The sequence below is a fragment of the Leucopleurus acutus genome (genome assembly GCF_964270905.1).
Source record: "Leucopleurus acutus genome assembly, chromosome: 11".
NCBI lineage: Eukaryota > Metazoa > Chordata > Mammalia > Artiodactyla > Delphinidae > Leucopleurus > Leucopleurus acutus.
Window position 1 is genome coordinate 12463981 of NC_139152.1, and position 22341 is coordinate 12486321.

At 42.6% G+C, this 22341-nt stretch overlaps 1 protein-coding gene across 1 annotated transcript in view; it reads right to left on the minus strand.

The window, feature by feature from the left end:
* The window catches only part of RERG (RAS like estrogen regulated growth inhibitor), a gene marked incomplete at its 5' end in the record, with an annotated part of 97666 nt that overhangs the window by 60761 nt on the left and 14564 nt on the right, over positions 1-22341 (minus strand). Inside the window, one exon of the mRNA XM_082849488.1 lies at positions 4039-4181. Coding sequence (XP_082705614.1) covers positions 4039-4181 — 143 coding nt within the window. The remainder of the gene's footprint in view (positions 1-4038; positions 4182-22341) is intronic.

Here is a 22341-nt window from a genome sequence, read left to right on the forward strand (position 1 = left end):
CATGCTATCATCCCCAGATCTGCCCTTTTCAGCTTTTTTTCCCAAATAGTTTGAAACCCTTCCCTGGATGACTGAGGGAATAGATTTCACATTTTTACTGCTATATTGGAACAGGAAAGGGGAAAGCTAAATGGTATAATGGAGGGATACACTGCAATTCTCTCATTTTGACTATGTGTTAAGAACTTGATTCTATAATGAAATAAGTTCAAGAGTAGCTTTAAGCTCTCTAGAAACTCACTAACTACACTCTTCTTATTCATTTCAACCATTCTTCTGACTGAAACATTGTATTTTCCCACTCCACTTAAAATGACACCATTGGGTTTTCTGCAATATTTACTGTTATGTATTTTGGGAGACTGTAGTAAAAATATGAAGACTGGGAGCTTGGCAGTAATGAATAGACTTGATCTATACTCTGCAAAGTTAAAGTACGAGAAACGATCAATACAATATCAAGGAAGGTACAAGACAATATCCGTCTGTTTCTTTTCTTTTCTTTTTTCATTAATTTTATAGACTGTTGTTTTATTTGGGGAGAGAATATGCTTTGGATTCATGAAGGCCTGGACTTGAGTTCCAAGTTTATCTCTTACTGTGTGATCTTACGCAAGTTACATATTCTATTTGAGCCTCAACTTTCTCATCTGTAAAATACGGATAATGAAACCTGATGTGAGGGCCAAATCATAAACATAAATTAAATGACTGCATTGAAACGAAAGTTTGACCCCTACAAACCTTCAAGACATTCATCTAGGACACGTGCATAGCAACATTCTCCAAGTTCCTCAACGTACGTGGAGATTTGGTAAAGGGACCAACCTATTAGAGATGTGAAAAAACTATGCTTTCCTGAAGAAAAGTTATTTATTGGTAAATAACTGTTTTCTTTTCTGGAGTTACAGCTGTATTAAAAATCAGGTCAACTCTTTTATCTCAGAAGAGGTGAATGCCTACAGTAAAAGTTTCTTAATTAATTACTAAAAGTTTGTGTTGAAATTATAACTCTGCTTTCTCTAGTTAGTGTGTTGCCTAAAACACAATTATTTCCCCATGCCCCTGTTAAATGAAGATTTTGGACATCAGAAATGTGAAAGGAAAAGACAGAAGGGAAGGGAATTCCCTGGCAGCCCAGCGGTTAGGACTCTGGGCTTTCACTGCTGGGGCCCGGATTTAATCCCTGGTCAGGGAAATAAGATCCTGCAAGCCATGTAGTGCAGCCAAAAAAAAAATTTTTTTTTTAATTAAAAAATTCAAGATGGAGAGAAAGAAAGAAGAGAAGGGAAGGCAGAGAGCAAGAGAGAATGCGTGATTATGTTGGGGGAGGTGGTGAGGAAGAGAGGGCGGTAGGAATGAGTGTGTATGTGTGTTGGCCGGGGGCTGCTGTGGGTGGCTACTACTTAGCTATCCTGGGACCAAGGTCAACCCCTCCATTGTCCTAGTTAAATTTGTATTATATTAATTAAATACAACTGCTTCTAAAGACAGCAGCGATTTTCTCCTTACCTGATCGGCCATAACTTTTTGCAATCTCAAAGGCAGTTTAGAAGAAAAGGATCTCCAAAACCAATGTCGTTCAGAAGGGCTGAAAGCTAGGGCTTGGCACTGCTTTTACCTAACTAAATTGAACTGTAGAACTGCATTAAGGACTCTGCCATCAATCACTGTTCAAGTCCAGGATGAGAGCTCTGTACCTGCTCAAATGCAATCTTCTGCCCCACCACGCTACAGTTAAATGTAAAGATTTTCTGAATTTCTATCAAAAAAATTCTGAAGTGTCTGGCTTATTCCGCTGAATGCATGATCTTCCATATTTAGGTTGCATCGCTCTCCAAAAAACTGTTAGGAAACATTTGCTTGCTGCCACGTAACATCCAAAAATATCAAGGTATTAAGAGAAGTGTGAGAAAATGCCTACGGGTTTTCTTATTCCAATTGCCATCTCTGAAAGCCACAACAGAGTGATTCATGGCTTTTCTCGGAGAAAATTACCAATCAACAGAGAAAGCAAAATGAGGCACTGAGGGATGCAGGGTGGGCAGTTCCAGTTATAGTCACACTTTATCGCAGCTTCGCCACTGCGCAGCGGGAGCTTCAAAAGATCGTTTCTGGACTTTGCATGAAGCGCCTAGGACAGCACTTCACAAGCTTGGACACAGATCTTGAGGGTCAGTGGCCAGGCCAAAGTCGTAATGTAATGCAAAGCAGATGGGGTGAGTTTAGTAGTTTGGGAAAGAAGAAGGAAGTGACATGAAATTCACCCATATGAACCTATCTGGGGAGATTTCCAGTGCAAGAAAATTAAAGAAAAAGATAACAGTATTTCTTAGCTAGTGATTTAACTTTTTCTAAACGGCAAAGTCAAAAAATCTCATGGGGCTCCCCTGGTGGCGCAGTGGTTGAGAGTCCGCCTGCTGATGCAGGGGACGCAGGTTCGTTCCCCCGTCCGGGAAGATCCCACATGCCGCGGAGCGGCTGGGCCCGTGAGCCATGGCCGCTGAGCCTGCGCGTCCGGAGCCTGTGCCCCGCAATGGGAGAGGCCACAACAGTGAGAGGCCCGCGTAACGCAAAAAAAAAAAAAAAAAAAAAAAAAAATCTCATGGAATACTGTCCTTTCCAACAGAGAGGAATTCCACATGAAACCTTGGAATTTTACTGCAAAGTGCTGATATAGGAAGTGAACAAAGGTCTGAATTATCAAATTATAAAGAAAGATGGGCTAGGAGTGATAAATTAGGAGTTTGGGTTTAACATAAACACACTACTATATATAAAATACATAAACAACAAGCACCTACTGTATACCACAGGGAACTATACTCAATATGTTGTAATAACCTATAAGGGAAAAGAATTGGAAAAAGAGCTATATATACATATACATGTATAACTGAATCACTGTGCTGTTCACCTGGAACTAACACAACACTGTAAATCAAATATACTTCCAAAAAAAAAAAAAAAAAACAGAAGAGAAGATAAAGATGCAGCGCTATTTTCAGTGTGAAATGAACCCACAAGGCATATCCACAGCGGATCCTGAGAGCCCCTGCCTTGGGCCATTCGGCCCCTCAGCAGCCTTTTTCAAACTACTCCTTCCTGTCCTGGAGTGAGAGGTGGGAGAGCTGGGGCCCTGAGTGGGGAGGCCTGAGCTCCTGGCTGGGACTCTGGCAGGAAGAGGAAACCTGCCTCTCTGCACAGTCCTGACAGCCCAGCTTCCTGTAAGTAGTAGCGCCACAGACCGTGGCCAAGAATGTTCAAATGAAAAGCTCCACGTCCTTAAGGCAAATCCAGTAAATCATCCCCAACACCCTGTAACGGGAGGCACAGGCTTTGAGACTGAAGTCACACTGGCTGAAGGTGATAGGAAGTATGTGGAGCCCTCCTGTCTGCTAGGAGCTAGGTGACTGAACCGCCATCTGTTCCTTGCACTACTCATAAATATCCGAGGTGGCTGTCTGCCTCCTCACTCATAGGTAAAAGCCTCACTCAAGACTCCATGGGGGGGGCTTCCCTGGTGGCGCAGTGTTTGAGAGTCCGCCTGCCGATGCAGGGGACACGGGTTCGTGCCCGAGTCCGGGAAGATCCCACATGCCGCGGAGCGGCTGGGCCCGTGAGCCATGGCCGCTGAGCCTGCGCGTCCGGAGCCTGTGCTCCGCAACGGGAGAGGCCACAGCAGTGAGAGGCCCGCGTACCGCAAAAAAAAAAAAAAAAAAAAAAGACTCCATGGGGACATATCTTCCCCCTCTGATGTGGTAAGGGACGGAAGGGGAGGCCCCTAGCTTTCCGAGTGGAAGGTCTTTAGGCAGACCATGGATTATAAGAATATTTCATAAATTCCCAGTCTCAGTTCTTCTAATATGTACAAAATGATTAAGAGTGACAATTCTATTGCATCCAGACATTCATTTTTTCCACTTATTCTTTTTCCCTTGGGAAGAAACCAAACACAGATATCAGTAGCTTTGAAAATTTGTTTTTGGTTCACCTTCTGCATCTGAGACTCTGGTTTCATTTAGAACCAGCACATACAGAGCAGGCCGAAGAAAGCCTTCAACACTCACAAGGCAGCGGAGGCCCAGAGCGATTCCCATAATGACTGAGTCATGAGAATTTAACTCAGGAACCCAACCTCCAGTAAGGGAGTCTTCCTCTTCCTGAAGAATCTTAATGATCTGAACAATTTGTGAAATATTAAGCTAGAACCCTTTTACGAAATTTCACATCCAATTCAAAAGCGGGCATGGGGTTTGTTTCCTTCCTCGTGTCCACAGGTATGCCATTTATCGAGATGGCTAATAGCTGAGCTTTGCAGACTTAAAGACAGAGCAATAAGTAATAGTAGGGACACAGTGTAGGGTGTTGGGAGCCAGGGCTGCTAGGTTTCGAATCCTGGTTGTGCCACTTACTTAACCTTCTCTCCTCAGTTTCCCCGTCTATAAGCAGGGATACTGTTAACTATTTCATAGAGTTGTTATAGACTTAATTAATATACATAAAATGTTTAGAACAATTCCCAGAACATCAGAAGAGCTCAATAAATGTTAGATTTTATTATTATGTCTGGGTGAACCTACTCTTCATCCCATATAGGAAGAAAGGAAATGATAAAAGCCTGCTGGGGTAGCCCTCTAAGCTTACTTCAATGAGGAGAGAGTAGAGAATGGAAGAAAGAAGGAAGGAAGTGAGGTCACACATACAGCCAGGTGGAAAATGCCCTTGGGAGGTCGTTGCAAAGGTGCGGCCAAATGGCTCTGCTATTCACACAGTAAACTCTGGAAGAATGTCTTTATGGCCACCAGGAAATTCAATCATTCTCTCTTTTATACTTGGAAGAATTAAATTTCAGTTCATGAGATAATTTTATCTCAGAAGAAGAAAACAACTGGCAGATTAATCTTGAAAAAGGTCTGGCTTCTTGCTAAAAGAACTCTCCATCCACACCAAGTCCCAAGGGTTAACCATAATGAAATCAAAGAATAGCTGTTGGGTAGTAAGAATTTCAGAGGTAAAACATAATCGAATGTGGACTCCAAGATGTAAGATCACATCATAAGGTACACGGCTTATTTCTTCTCTCCTCATCTAAAGCCATTAAACGATATATAATTCCAGGAAAAGTGAGTCAATTGCTAAATTGCAAAACATGTACTTTCTACCTATCCACGTTGATTCCAGAACACCACCAATGTCGAGTGATATAAACTGTTCGTCTTGACTTTCTGACTTAACAATAAAGATCTTTCACTTCCTGATGACCTCAAAATACTTTACAGACATTATCTCATTAAGAAAGTAATAAAGGGAGATTCGTGTGCAAACATTATGAAAAAGTGGGATGGAAGCTATGTGGGTTGGAAGACATAAATTGCAATGAATGTAATAATAATAACTTGAAATATAATAATAATATAATAACATGTAATACTATATAATGTAATAATAACTCATATCATATCATCTTTAATGGTTTAAAAAATGCCTTTTCAGTCATGATGTCATTTAAATTTTAACGTAAACCTGTGAGACAAGTGGGAGAACATAATAATCTGTGATCAAGAAAGCACTATAGCATTCAAATTGACTAATCAACTTAGTTGAGAATTGTAAAAAGTAAATGCTAAATAAAAATAATTTTGTTTACAAATTTAAACGTGTAATGGTATACTCATTCCCCACTTTGTTTACAACTCAAAAATTGGTGTCATCTTCCGGAAATATATGCTGATAAAAAAAGCCTTTCTTTTTAGCAGCCAAAAAAGTGTAAGCATCTATCTCAATTGCTAGTGAAAGAAAGCCAATGAAGGCATGAAATATGGTATTCGATCCAAACTTCTTGTTCAGGTGTACCATTTCTAACCTAGGAAGAATATTTTCCCTGATGTTATGTAAAGTTTTATGCCTTACAGCATGTTTATTTTACAATCTGTCATTCTGAGATTTCAAAAAATTACAAAGCTATTAAGATGTTTTCTTTTCTTGAAATAACTGACCTGCACATATCATTTTAGAAAAACTATTTTATTACAGTTTATCCTAAATCCATAAAAAGCACAGTTCTTACACAGGCCCATGAATAGCATAGAAAGAAAAAGCTCGTCCTGATTAACCCTAAACTCACACATTTCAGGATTAGCCTGCCATGAACCCAGCTGGGAATAATGCCCAGTTTTATTTCAACTATGTATCTCTTCATCTTCTCTGCAGAGCCTAATGAGGAGCCTGTAAGCAAACACTTAATATCTCTGTCCTCCTATCAGATTTTTGTAGGAAGCCAAGTAACTTTTCCAAAAGTAAAATGTGTGATGTGAATTTATGGAAATCCACTCTATACCGCTGTCACTCCCCAACTCCCGTAACCAAAACACCCACATCAAACCCAGTGACACTTAGCAGTCAGAATATGATGCTGAGGACCAATCAGGGAAGGGAAGAAAGGGGTGAATCACAACACCTTTTATCCCATTTCCTCACACACACCAATAGTCTCCAAAGGGATGCAGGGAGAAAATATTCAAACTTCTGTTTCTATTAATTTTAATCTCTTAAAAATGTCTACATTTTATGTTTTTTTATAAGGCAAATAATATATCAGTACCACAGTGACAGGTGATTAAACCAAACGGGCCCAGTCCAAATAAAAGGGAAAGATGTTCCTTTGTATATAGGACTAGCTTTGCAGGAAAGCAGGTGTTATTTATCCTCGAACGGAAGTTGTTTGCTTTTCTAAACTATCGGCTTGTTTCTTCTTCAAAAAAGAAGTATGACCTGCGACACGTTTTTCTAGAGAAGATACAATAAGCCAGAATGTCTGAAACTTTTTAATCCCTATGCGTGCTACGTGATCGTACGGGCCTAATTTATCAGGAATGCACAGAGATCCAGATCATTATTACAAGCTGTAAACCTGGGAAGAGAGTGTGTTTGAACTGATGAATTTAATAGCATCCAATGACAGCAAATCATAATGACAGAGGGTGTGTCGCAAAAGCAGTCAGAGGGGAATTATGAAAAATGCCTATTACCAAGGCAGTTTGGGGGTGACCGTACTTCTTACTTCTTACGTGGGCCAACCCTCAGGAGTTCTTTCAGAATATGAACCGAGGTACTTAAAATGTCTCCCTTAACTGGCATGATCTGAAATACCACAAGGAAGAACGGAGGCAGGCATAAAATGATATTCTGTTTTAGATGTAATTTTATTTTCCCGTAACCTAATATAACACTCGGATGGAAAGTGACAGAAAAGCAGCTCCAGTAATTTGTCAAACACAGACCAAACACTGCACAAGTAGCCTCCATACAATTCCCCCGACGCTTACTTTATCCTTAAGCCGGCAAAGTCTTAGGGAAGGGTGCACGCCCCTGATCATTTTTTTCCTGGTGGCTATGTTTATATAATATTCATTTCCCCCCAAACATTTAGATCTTATGTTGATTGCCACAATTGCTAGACTACACACAAACTGAATCCAAATCATGCAGTGTTTCAACAAGTAGAATATAGAACACGAAATATTTAATTTCTCTGGTCCAGCGGTATGTTCCATATTCCTAAAATAGTGCCCGTTAACAACCTAAACCTCAAATGCGTTCCTTAAAAAGGGATAGTATGAGCTGGGAGAGGATTCTGGGAGCTATAGCTTGATATTCTAAGACCTTCATTATAATCTCCATGGTAAAAACTGTGCCTCTTTCTTCCTTTTCGTAGGGAGGGGGAAAGTCTCGAGTAATTCAATTACCTCCGTTTGTCTGATTATTTTTCCGTCTATATAATCTGGCCCTGGAGGATTCAACTGGAGGTTTCCCCTGCACGCTTATTAGAGGAGTTCATACGTGCTAGAGAAAAGAAGTTGTATTGTTTCCAGATAGGTTGCTGAAATTCCAGAAATTGAGTTAAATGAAAAAGAATTTAATCTTGGTGACTTGATCTTGGGTTTAAAGGACTCAGACATACTAAAATAATCTCTACCGATCACTCTTTTTAATGGAAACTAAGACTGATTGAACAACATACAGGAACTTTCAAATACACATGTAATATTATATTTACAGTTCTATAGAGTAGCTGTTAGTGGTTCCCATCTTACTGGAGATAAAACTGAGTCTCAGAGTTTAAGTGACTAGTCTAAGGTCACGGAGCTACATGACTGCAAAGCACATTAATCCCAGGGCTCTCGCTTCTACTTCACACTATGCCACCTTTACTGAGTTGGTTCTAATAAATCAACAACTTCAGTAAAATGCCTGTTCAGAGTATTGTGGTCAACAAACACAATATAGTCACAGCAGTGAGTCCCAACCTGTGCAAACCCCTGCCCCACACATCTTCTTGAATGTAGAAACTGTGACTGGCTTCGAACCAATGGAATACGGCAAAGGTGATGGGACGTCTGTCCCATAATTATGATGTTACATAAGGCTGGGATAAGAGGGACTTCCCTGGTGGTCCAGTGGGTAAGACTCCATGCTCCCAATGCAGGGGGCCCGGTTCAACCCCTGGTCGGGGACTAGATCCTGCATGCATACCACAACTAAGAGTCCACATGCCACAACTAAAGACCCCGCATGTCGCAAGGAAGACCCCGCGTGCTGCAACACAAGGTACTACATTAAACACCTGTGAAGTTTAAAGAGTTAAACTGCTTCTTCTATGGTAATGCACTTCTGAAGGAAGCAAAGTCAATCTCCTTAATGATATTCATCTGTGCCAATCTGTAAGGCACAGCGCATCCACCCCCTCAAGGAATGCTGATGAAAGATGAGCTTTTAAATGTTCCTCTCTATGGCATGCAAGAGTTGCAGAAGCCATCAGCAGCATATTGGCATTGCGTGTTTCAACATGAACCCACAGGCTCTGAGGTTTGCTTTGGAAGTCAGAATTCCTTGATTTCCAAGATGGTAAGGTAAATCAGAGTTAAAAGTGGTACTCCTTCTTAATCTCCTCTCTTCTTTCACTTCCTATCTTCAAACGTGCAATAAACGTGCTCTCACTTGTGGAAGTGATTGTTACCTTGATCCTTGTGGATTCTTCCCTTTACCATATGATGCTGTGAAATTCTACATTGACACTAACGATTAAGTCCAGTGCAGCAGTTTTGGGGAATGCCTACAGGCCTTTATGTGCTGAACGGCCAATGTCCTCATGGGAGAATCTTCTGTTTGCTTCGATAAGGGTGACAGTATTCCTGAACGATCGATTGTCAGAAACAGAGGCCCCCTTCACGCTCTTTCCCTCCCTGAATCACCATTTCCTGCCACAATAGTTTTAGAGTTGTCTTACTACTCTGAGAGCATAATATATTAATCTGACAGCAAGGATGAGCACACACAGAAAAGTAGTAAAAACAAACATTCATTCCCTGAAGCTACAAATGAGTTGCTCCTGTCTGTTCTGAAGACTTGTAGGTCTGATTAATTCAGTATTTGGAGAACACTGCTATGTGCTCTCATTCTCAGCTATGATAAGCTAGGAAGGAGTTAGGTAATGAGTGAGAGGTTCAGTGATGCAATTGGAAAACAGACTTTGAGCCTTCACTGTGGGCAACGAACTAAGCTGGGTTCTGTGCTGGGCGATGGCCCTCAACATTGGCTTCTCACCGAAGTCAGAAGGGGAACTTTAAAAAATGCTGATGCCTGGGTCTAGGATGTGGCCGAAGATTTTTTTTTTTTTTTTCCGCGGTACGCGAGCCTCTCACTGCTGTGGCCTCTCCCGTTGCGGAGCACAGGCTCCGGAAGCACAGGCTCAGCGGCCACGGCTCACGGGCCCAGCCGCTCCGCAGCACGTGGGATCTTCCCGGTCCGGGGCACGAACCCGTGTCCCCTGCATCGGCAAGCAGACACTCAACCACTGCGCCACCAGGGAAGCCCAGCAAAAGATTTTTTTAAAAGCTCCCACATAATTTCAAAATGCACTGACAGCTTGAGAGTCAGTGGAAAAGGGGAGCAAAGTGAGTATGAAGCTCCTCAGGAAGCTTGCAATTCAATTCAATTTAATGAATAAAAATTTGAACCCTCAATAAACAATCAAAACACTTTTCCTTGGACTTCCCTGGTGGTCCAGTGGTTAAGACTGTGCTTCCACTGCAGGGCGTATGGGTTTGATCCCTGGCTGCGAACTAAGATGCCGCATGCCACGTGGTAAAAAAAAACCAAAAATAAAAACACGACACTTTTCCTTGAGAGGCTAATGGCATTTGACCCCCTCTTTTCAACTTCCCAGTTTCTTTTCTCTGACTACCAGGTAATCTCCACCTTCGGAGGCCTAGCTCTCCATGTCTTCCTCTCCTTTCTGACTCCTGACAGCATTCTGGGCAACTCCAACATTTTTTTGCGAAAAATGCATTAAAAGAACCATTTGTTCCCATTCATTCAAAAAATATTTATTGAACAGCTACTCTGTTCTGGATATTGTGCTTGGCACCAGGATATAAAACAATATAAAACAAAACCAGTTAGTTCTGGCCTTAGTAACTAGAATCTAGTGGGAAGACAGATGGGCCTTTCAGCCATCAGCATACTTTTTACCCCTTTCAAGGTAGGTACAAAGTTCAAAGGAGAACTTAAGTCTGATTATGGAAGTTGTAGAATGTTTCACAGGTGGAAACCAAGCTAAGCCTGGAAGGATAAATATTACTTTGCCAAGTAAACAGTCAAAGAAGATAGCTTCTTGTGGTTAGAATGAAAAACATAAATAAAATTATAGAGGCATGAACAAGAATTGTGAATACTGGATCATCTGCTGTGAGTTTGTGAGAACAGAGGGCACATGGAACAGAAGCAAGGTGTAGACCAGCATCCTCATGCTAAACAAGGTCTTAATTATTTATTAGGTTCTTGGGAAGTGTCACACATTATGTGTGTGCTCTTTTTTTTTTTTTTTTTTGTGGTACACAGGCCTCTCACTGTTGTGGCCTCTCCCGTTGCGGAGCACAGGCTCCGGAGGCATAATTATTCTCATTTACAGATGAGAGAACTGAGGCCCAGAAAGGTCAAGAGCATTGCTGCGGGTTTCAGGCATCAGTGCTAGTTCTTATCCAGGTCTTACTCCAGAGCCTAGGCATCACCTGCTCCACGTAAGGAGAAAGTGAGACGGCTAGGCAGGTACCCAATTTATAACTGTGTAATCGCTTGGCCTCCAGTGAGAGCTCTTAGTCATTTCTCATCACCAATTTCTCCTTTGGGGTTATGAAACGAATAGCCTCTCCCCTTAACAATCCCCTCTCACAACGGTCTTGGCTGTGACCTAGACATCAAGATTTGTAAAGCTCCCTTACCTAGTTCTAACGTGCACCCAAAGGCTGAGAATCAATTGACAGAGGACATGAAAATGGGTAGGGAAGTTCCTTAAGGAACTTGCAGTTCAATTCAGTGACCATCACCCTGGGAACCCCTCATTCCCCTAGATCTCCTCAGATGCCACTACCTTCCACTGGGGGAAGACACTTCATTTAGTGTCAGGAAGCCTCTTAAGTGTGTATGAAAGCGACGGCATCACTTTTGAGCAATAATAAGGTATCTTAGGGGAAAATTCTGAGGTTGGACTCTCTGGGGACAATAATGATTTTAAAAGATCTTCCTGTATTATTATCAAAGTGTGGTCTCTGTTACCACAATTAAGAAATCACTAGCATGATGACAACATCGAGAAGTGAAATGGTTGATTTTTTTCCTGTTCAGCTTTGACAGCCATCCATAGTGTCTGGATGTCTGCTGAGCCGTGCGCTCAAGCCAAAGATTAACCCCTGTGCGGGAAACATAAAAAAGCAATGCAGGGCCTTCCCTGGTGGCGCAGTGGTTGAGAGTCTGCCTGCTGATGCAGGGGACATGGGTTCGTGTCCCGATCCGGGAAGATCCCACATGCCGCGGAGCGGCTGGGCCCGTGAGCCATGGCCGCTGAGCCTGCGCGTCCGGAGCCCGTGCTCCGCAACGGGAGAGGCCACAACAGTGAGAGACCCGCGTACTGCAATAAATAAATAAATAAACAAATAAATAAATAAATAAACAAATAAATAAATAAATAAAATAAAACGTTTCTGATTTTAAAAAAAAAAAGCAATGCACATTAAATTCTAAAGTTTTAAATCTTCGTCTGAGGAGAAACAGGTTAGAAGGAAAATAAAAAATCGTGATATCAATCTGATACATGATTTAGAGAATCTGTCTTGGAGTCAAAGAGATGAGGGAGAAGAGGGTGGAGAGGAGGAGAGTAGGAGGAGGGAGGGAGGGGGGAAGGGGAAGGGAAGGGGGAGGGGGGAGAGATGGAGAAGAAGGAGGGGAGGGGATGCAGGAGGATGAAGGGTGCGGGGAGAAGGTGAGGAGGAACGGGGGAAGAAAGAACAGGGGGAAACTCCTTGATTCAGAAGGAGAAGAGGAAGAAACAAAAAAGACGAAAGGGCTTCCCTGGTGGCGCAGTGGTTGAGAGTCCGCCTGCCGATGCAGGGGGCGTGGGTTCGTGCCCCCGTCCGGGAAGATCCCACATGTCGTGGAGCGGCTGGGCCCGTGAGCCATGGCCGCTGAGCCTGGAGCCTGTGCTCCGCAGTGGGAGAGGCCACAACAGTGAGAGGCCCGCGTACCGCAAAAAAAAAAAGACTAAAGATCAGAGGCTACTTTGTCACAGCCATATGGGATAAGTGACAAAGAACAGGCCCTGCGATTAATGAAAATAAGCTGCCGAAGTACAGGACTGTGCAGAAAATAACAAAGCATTTAATTTTACAGTGACAGTTGCAGCTCTGGGGATTTCCCGGAGATTAATGGAGCAGCTGGGAAGAGTCGATGGCCCTGGGGACGGCCAAAATGATGCCTGTCAAGGAAGAATACCCAGGAAAAGCCTCTTGTTAGCTTCGCTCTGAAGCAGAAAATGGAGGAGGGCTTGGGTGCTTGCTTTTGCTTTCTTCTTTTTCTTCCTATTAAAAACATTAACGCAGGGGACAATTTGGCTTCAATTCAGATTCCTACAGAGATCATTAGACGGCCTATCTCCTCTCTCACTCTTCAAGTCTCTTAACTATAGGTAAAAATTTCCACTACCCCAGGCTAAATTGGGAGTTATGACCAGGATAATTTTTGAGAAGGTGGGAAAGAAGTAACAATAGACTTCAGGAAAATGGGGATTTCAAGCGGTGGCAGAACCAGCATTCCAGTCAACAAGTAGGATTAAGGCGCCATGATGAATCCTAAGTAAAAGGCACTACTCTTTTGGGAGAGCAAAGCTTACAATGAACCTGAGAGTAAATGTAGTATTTAGCACAACCCAATGCTAAATGTGAATATATTAATGCAAACTTTAAGTATGATTTGACTGGCAGCCAGAAAGTTCTTTAGGTCTGGGGTTTTAGCACTATTACTAATTTGCTCCTACTTCAATGACCAGCCATAACACTGTTAGCTCTTAAGTGTGACAATGTTAGGTACAAATGGGAATTAAGGTCATACACATATACTGCTTTTTCTTGGTCTTTTGGCTATTTCTAGCAGCAAAATGAAATACTTTGAGACCTTGTTTTTTGTTTTGTTTTTTTTGCGGTACGCAGGCCTCTCACTGCTGTGGACTCTCCCGTTGCGGAGCACAGGCTCTGGACACGCAGGCCCAGCGGCCATGGCTCACGGGCCCAGCCGCTCCGCGGCATGTGGGATCTTCCCAGACCGGGGCACGAACCCGCGTCCCCTGCATTGGCAGGCGGACTCTCAACCACTGCGCCACCAGGGAAGCCCCGAGACCTTGTTTGCATTGTACTAGGGGAATTACATTGAAGTAAGATTTTATCATAATTTTATAAGACTGCATATTGTTTTCCTCTGCATTATCAGGAAATAAATACCAAAGATACAGGAAACTAGAAAATTTCTTCCCACCAGAGTAAATAAGAATAAAGAACACCAAGCTGGGTTCTAGAGTTACAGAGCTACAATGGGTTCTTGGACGAGCTGTAGTATTATTATAAGGATGAGAAATAGATATACAAAGAGCTGGATAACTTACTTGCCCAAGGTCACAAGGCTAATCAGCGGCAAAGTCAAGACCATAAATTCTGCCCCTCCTTCACCCAATCCAATGTTCACGTACTTCCGCCAGTGTTTTCTTTTTCTCACATGGCCAGAGATAATGCCTTCTCTGAAGAGATGTCTGTCTTTCACACTCGAACAGAATAGGCTTTTGACAAAGGATAAGAAAGCACATTCTGCTCAAATATCCAAGGTTGGGTAACCACTGCTACTTGGAGAAGGTCACAGTGTCTCTACAGATATATTGAGGAAGTTACACAAACACACAGACAAAGGTTTTGAATCTATTAACATTCTTCTTTGATCATCATGCATGAAGAGATGCTCAGAAAGGAGGCAGTACAAGTACATCAATGAAAAGGGAACGGTCTTTGGGATCAAGTCTTGCTCCAGCACTATAGCTCCTACACTGAACATGTCATTAATTTTTTTCTGAACTGTGGCTTTACCAAGAAATGAAGGTATCCTTTACACACTTAGTGTGGAGATAAAAATGAGATACCATTTAAACTGTATTTAGCACAGAATCGGTACACATAATGTGTGCTTATACCAATGTCTTATTAAAATTGTATTTAGCACGTAACGGGTGATCAATAGTAAGATGTTATTTGCTTTTCCTTCAAAGGGCTTTTCCAGCCCCAATTACAGTTCTCAGAGAGAAATAAATGTTCTACCTGAGAGAAGGAGGAATCTATTATCCCTTCCATAGCTCTCTGCTCTCCACTGGCAGGAGTTAAGAGAACACCCCAACCCCACATGTTCTTTCAGAGTAAAGAGATCAAGGGATCTCTTGACATCAGTCACCAGAAGAAGCCAGGGTATCCCACACTGTCCCTCTTCTCGATAAGTCAAACAGAACTTTCTTTGTTGATGGAGATGTTCTGTATTTGCACTGTGCTACCTGGATTACTGAAATAGTTTCCTAACTGGGGTCTCTGTTCCTACCTTTGTTTTCAATCTCTCTCCCCCAGTGCACACTGTATTGTATTCTTAGTGTAGAAATTAAAGTAGTGTTATTAAAACATAAGCCATATCATGTCATTCCTCTGCTTAAAAAATTCCAATGGTTTTTCATGTCATTCCAGTAAGAGTTAAAGTCTTTACAGTGACCTAAGACCCTATGTGGTTTCACCATCCTCAAGAGTCTCCTTGACCTCTCTCGTCCTCCATTCCTCTCTCTCCAGCTAAACTGGGCTTCCTCTTTGGCGTCCTTTCAGACATAAGATCTTTGCACTCACTGTTCCCTTTGCCTGAAATGTTCTTTATTCAGATGACCATATGACTCACTCCCTCACTTTCTTCAGATCTTTGCTTAAATGCAGTCTTCTTCCTGACATCTGCTCTGATCAGTCTATTTAGAATTGCAATCCTCAACACTCTGTTTCTATTCCCATCTTTATTTTTTTCCCATCACAGCTATCATACTCTGACATAATGTACATTGCAAATATTCATGTTCTTATTATATCTCTGACCCTTGATAATGCAAATTCCATTGTTCTTAACTATTTTGTTTATTGCCATATTCCCAGAGCCTCAGACAGTGACTAGTATATAAATATTGATTGAGTAAATGATTCTACAGCTAGACTGTTAGGAAGAAAGGGCTTCTGGGAGAGGAATTTTCACAATAAGTGAGGGTTATGAAGTGAAGAGTTTGGTAAATCCCATCCTCAAAAATTTATGAATAAGGCAGAAAGCCACAGTTTCCTAGTTATCACCTATTTCATCAAGGATACAGAACAGAGATCTTGACATTAAGAAATCCATATGATTTCTTAGACTCCGTACATCTCCACATATGCTCTTTTCATAATCATCTATCCACTTCTTAATATTAATTTTAAATGTTACTATTCTTAGTAATAGAAAGACAGGGAGGAGCTGGGGGTGCATTATATAGAGTCTGGTTTAGGGATTAGATTAGGGGGTTCAAAGAACTGCAAGAATTAAAGCAGCTGTTGACACCTTAAGTAAAGCCTGAAAGACCTTCCATCCACAGGGCCTATGGTAAGGGACACAGGAGAGCACGAAAAGGCAACTTGGGTCTACGATGGGTCCTCAGAGATTAAACAGTGGGAAGACCTTTAGGCTGCTCCAAAACCTGAAAGCAAATGTCACTGGTCATGGGTTATGCACACATCATAATACAGGGTTGTCCAAAGGTAGTAAGATGTTCCTTAATTTTTAAGTTAACCCAGGTTCTGGTACTAGAGCTAAAGAGAGTCTTTGATATTCGGAACCTCCAGGTTAAAAAGCTGAAAAGTATAAGGATAGGTAAAAACAAGACCAAGATCCCTGGTTGAAGACCCTGATAATGGACAGAGCTAAAGACAGGAAATACAAAAGAGGGAATAAAGGCATCTGGAGCAAGTGTACTCATTTTCTGGGACTGCATAACAAATCGCCACAAACGTAGTGGCTCAGACACCCTTTAGTATCTCGTAGCTTCTTGTCCCACCACACTGCTCAGGGGCTCCCTGGGCTGCCACCAAGGGGTCAGCCGGGGACTGTGGTCTCATCAGAGGCTTGACTTGGGAAAGATGCATTTTCAAGCTTCCTCGGGTTGTTGGGACAATTCAATTCCTCACGGTTGGGGACTAAGATTCATTTTTTTTGCTGACTGTTGTGGGGAGGAGGGTGTGTGTTAGGGGGCTCTGAGCACCTAGAAGTTACCCATAGTTCCTTGCCACACAGCTGTCTCACAACAAGGCATCTTACTTATTCAAAGCCAGCAAGGGGAGGGTGTCTCTCTCACTCCAGTCTGCTGAGACAGAGTCTTATGTAATGTAACTTAATCAGAGAAGTGACACCCCATCACCTTTGCCATTTTCTACTGTTTAGAAGCAAGTCACAGGTTCTACGTGAATTCAAGGGGAAGGGACATGGCTCCTTAGGGGTCATCTTAAGGTGTGTCTGTCACACTCACACAAGCATCATCATAGATCTCCAGATAATCATATTTGAGTCACAGGCCACTGCCATACATGATAGCACCAATCTATGTGCAGCCTAAGAAATGACGTATGGAGTCTAGATGTGGAATTGAACATTCTCCACGGTAAATCTTCCCTCTCCCTCACCACCCTCATGCAATCAAGCATTGACCTCTGCTGATTATGCCTTCCTGAAACCTCTTAAATCTGTCCACTTTCTCTTTAAAGCCCTCACTGTGGTGTCAAGGCTGTCACCATCCCTTGCTGGGACTGTTGTAGTAGCCTCCTAGTTGGTGTCCCTACCCCTCCACCTCTGCCCCACCTCCCTGTATAATCTGGTCCTCACAAGGAAGCCAGAGTACTTTTTCTAAAATATAAATTTGATAACATCATTCCCTGATTAGAGCTCTTTACTCATTGCCTCTCACATTTTGGTTAAGTTACAAGCTTCTTAACATCATCTGGTTTCTGCTTACCTTTTTTTTTTTTAAATAAATTTATTTTATTTATTTACTTTTGGTTGTGTTGGGTCTTCGTTGCTGTGCGTGGGCTTCCTCTAGTTGCGGTGAGCGGGGGCTACTTTTCGTTGTGGTGCGCAGGCTTCGCGCTGCGGCGGCTTCTCTTGCTGTAGAGCACGGGCTCTAGGCGCACGGGCTTCAGTAGTTGTGGCTCACAGCCTCTAGAGCGCAGGCTCGGTAGTTGTGGTGCTCGGGCTTAGTGGCTCCGTGGCATGTTGGATCTTCCCGGACCAGGGCTCGAACCCAGGTCCCCTGCATCGGCAGGTGGATTCTTACCTTTCTAGCTCCCCTTGAGCTTCAGAATCCAGCCAAGTTCACTATTTCTTTGTTTTTCCAAAGTTCCACGTTTTCTCCTGCTTCTACTGTTGCTACACTGTTGCTACTGCCTGTTACTTCCCCCCAACCCTGCACTCCATCTTTACCCAGTCAGTTTGCCTTGTTTGTACTCATCTTCAGCTCTGTGACCTCTGATCCCCCAAGCCTAAGTTAAGTGTTGCTTCTGTGTTTTCACATAGAACCATGTACTTTTCATGCTGGCACTCACTGATTTGTCAGGAACTGTCTCGCCTGTTAGCTGCTAAATCCCTGAAACGAACACAGTGATTCAACCTAGTGGCTTCTGAATAATTGTTGAATGAACAAATGCCAAGTTTTCTTATAAGCAGCTCTCTTGCCACTGTCCCGGATGCCTTACACTCATTTATTTTCCAGTGTTGAAAAATATAGAGAGATAACTAAATATCACCGATGCAATAACTTTTCATTTTGAGATAAATTTGGACTTACAGGAGAGTTATAAAAATAGAGAGTTCTGTACACCCTTCCCCCACATTCATGTAATGATAATATCTCATGTAACCATGGTGCAATTATCAAAACTAAGAAATTAACATTGATACCATACTATTAACCAAACTACAGATTTTATTTGGATTTCGCCAGCTTTTGCAATAATGTCTTTTTTTTTTCTCTTCCAGGATACAGTCTAGAATGTCACATTGCATTTGGTTATCATGTCTCTTTAATCTCCCTACACTCTGTGACAGCTCTTCAGACTTTCCTTTTCACAGCCTTGACACTTTTAAAGAGTACTGGCCAGCTCTTTGCAAAATGCCCTTCAATTTGGGTTTGTCTGGTGTTAATCCACGGTTAGATTGAGGTTATACATTATTGGAAAGACTGCCACAGATATGATGTACCCTTCTCAGTGAATCATACCATGTCGATATGCCTTGCACCTAGTGACTATTATTTTATTTAGTTGTTTTCTTATTTAATTTCCCCTTTAGTACTCGGTTAAGGTGGTGCATGCCAGTTTTCTTCATTGTAACGTTACTATTTTTTCCTTTGCAATTAGTAAATGTTTATTTTAGGGGAGATCTTTTGAAACTATGCAAGTGTCCCATTTCTGCTTAAAACTTTCACCCACGAAATCCATCCATGGTTGCCTGCATAAATTACTCCTGTGATGTTATAATGTTCTATTCCTCTCATTCATTCTATATTTATTAACTGGAATTGTTTTGTAAAGAAGACTTGTTATTTCTTCGTCTTTATTTAGCTGGTTGTTTGTTTATATCAGTGTGGACTCAAGGAGAGCCATGTTATCCATTGAATTATAATCAATACTATTATTGGATTTATGTTGTTATTTGCTTTGCTCAAATTATTCCAACTCTGGCCATTGGGAGCCCTTTCAGGTTGGTGGATATGTTTCCCTCCTCTCTTGTTTTCCAGCACGTTCTTACTTTCTGGTGCCACAAGATGTTCCACATTCATCTTTCACTTGCCTACCCCAGCCCTGGAACCCCTTCTCCAAGGAATTCTGGTTCCTTTTAGTGGAGAATTATACCTGCCTCTCTGCCATTGTGACAGTCTTATCTGTGCACTCATTCTCATGCTCCCACACTGAAATCCCCTCTTTTATTTCCCCCAAAGAAAGACACACTTAAAATGACAGTTTTAGAAACTCTGTGGGTCCAGGACATAATAATGGAGACACAGCGATACAGTGTAGCGGAAAGAGTGCTGAACCTAGAGCTGGGAGATGTTTCTGATCATCTGGCATTTTGACTCTGGGTCTGGTTTGGAGGGAAAAGTACTGTAAGTACAGGAAACTATAAATACCATCGCAAGGGAGAGAAATCTGCCTCCGAACGCTTGGCTATTACTTCCCCTGCATTCATGCTCCTGTTCCTGAATTTCAGAGGTAGGCAAACGACTGAGGTTATTATTCTATAAAAAGGCATGAATCAGGGAAAAGAGACTTGCTTCTTTTCATCCTCAACTTTCCCACCCCTCCTCCAAGATAATTTGAATCTGAGGTTTTTGCTTTGCCAACAGGAAGAAAGGTACGTACCTTTACAAGAACAATCAAAACACTGACTCACAAACTCGGTGCAAGGATTTAAGATTATTTCCCTGTTTTGAAAAGCTTCAGAGGATTATGCTAAATTATATGCTGAAGGGTGAAAAAGAGACAGTGTGCAGCTGGACTCCCACAGCTTGCCTGACACACACTTACAGGATCCAGGTTGGGCTCTAAGCAACAAACCCTGGCTTCCTTCAATGGCACATTCCAGGCCTGCCGTGAAGGAAGGAAAGGCAGAAGACATTTCAGCAGGATTGTAAATGATCCTTTCGCAGTCACTAGAAACAGATCTCTTGAAACACCCTTTTCCTACCCCCTCTCGCATATGGTCTGCTGCCCCTCAGTTCCCCAAATCTATACATTCTCCCCTCAGAACCTACACTTTTGAAAATAGGTTTTATTAGACTATTTTTAATAAAAGAGAAAAAAAATGTTTTCTGATCTCCTGAAAAAAAATGGTGTTCAAGTGAAATCTGTATGAGGAACGCTTTACTCTTTTACTAGTATTTCATTAGCTCAGATTCATGCACAGTATATAGAGTCTTGGTGTCGTTTAAAAGCCTGGAGCCCATCTTTCCAGGAATGCTTCACATGATGTTCTCTAGGCAGTTGCCAAGAAGGAAGTTCTCCTTTGCTTTATTTTGTTAAAGCAGTTCTGTTGACAGCGGGATCTCTTGCTATGTCCGTTTTTCACCCTCTGCTTGCTGCAGGATCCTGGGTTGCTGGTCTGACCACTGAGAACTTGATGAAATCCACAGAGAAAATCGTACCGGTGATGTTATGATTTCGCCACCAACTCGAAATCCACTACCTCTGCAAGATCAATTTCCGGTTGCCAGATGGCATGGGGTAACGTATGTGAAGGAGTCACCCCTTTACATCCATCAGAAATGGAGAGAGTTTTTGGGTTGGTTTGGTTTTTGAAACACCTACCTATATTACCTTTCAGAATACGCTTTGTGGAAACGTGTAATGCACGACCCAGAAAGCTAGAGAGCCTCTCAAATTAATGCTTGCCAAGTGACCCGGGTCTAGCCCTTCTGCACATCATTATCATCTTGGCTAATGAACAAATAAGGGATGAAATGGAAAAATTCTAATTAGCCACCTGGAGACGGTGGCAGAATTGAGGAGATTCCCGCACTGCCTTCAGGTGCGTTGCTTTGGATAAGGTCCAGTATTGCTGAGGATGAGCCTAAGGTGTCAGAAGAGGCAGGAAGTGCCAACACTACAGGATCACCTCCCCTCCTCTTCCCCCCTCCAACATAAGGGGCGATGCCCTGAATGCCAAGGGTGCCTCATTAGGAAACAAAGAGTTGGATCAACAGAGGTCATTGGTAATCTCTGAATAGGTTTTGCCCACTCATGTTTTTTTCCTGCTAAGCAGGTGGCTTTCACCCTGCCCTACAAAATGACTGTGTATCCTGGTTCTGCAGCCCCCCGTGGGAAAATCTCCACTTACCTTGTTAATGCACAGCAAGGCTGGCTGTGGGTTATTTATTCATTTTTCTCCTGTTGGTTTCATTAATTACCCAAATCTATCAGCATTTTCTGGTCTCAAATTGAACTGAGGTCACAAGAAAATCAGTTCAGGAAGGTGGGAGGAAACAGCATCGGCTGCCACGTGGCACCAAACTGAGGCAGCAGCTACCTAGAAGCTGCATCACTGATGATGAATACACTGTCCATACGCCATCCTCCTCCCCAGAAGGTTCACAGCTTCAGTTCCATCCTGTGTTCCTGTCCCCAGAGCATGGCTTAAATTGGACAACGTAAGGCGAAGAGCCACTCAGTCGGATGGTTTTGGGTTTTGTGTATCGTGAGCCACATTACAAGCTAAACAGACGAGCACGTGGAAGGGATGCAGCCATCCGCCCATGAAGCTCAGTGCGCTGCAAACGTGCCCCACCCAAAGCTGAGTGTGTGAGCCCTGAGCACCTGAGGAATACAATCCCATCACTTCCTGCCTCCTTTCAGGACATTTAAAATCCGAGAAAGGGGGGCTGTTCCTCCACAAGTTTACATAAGTGAGACCTCTCTAGTTAACGATTTGGTGAACAGGATTCATCTTAAGGCAAATGAGAAGGAAGCCCAGGAGAAGAAGGGGCACACCGCCCACCGCAGTGACATGGTGTAGAGACAGAGCTTTCATTTATTTCTGGGGAAATAACAGAACATTTCGTTCTGCCCAGGCAGAGCTTTTCTGACTGAAGAGTTGACCCTGGCTCCCTGGATGGAGATAGTTAACATTATCAGCTTGTTACAAGGGTGGCACCAACATGCTAGGAAATGACACCTTGTCTTAGTCATTCTTTTCTCCTGAGCAAGTATTTCTCAAACAGATGCAACCCCACACTTGGGCTCCGTCTGAGCAGCACTGCTCAAGTTTAAAACCCTGGTGGAAAGGCCAATCACGTCTCCTCTGCTAGCAAGACTGTGGACCTTGCGCCAAAAATGTACTAAGAATCAACTCCAGTAAACACATTGAAGGGAAAGCTTT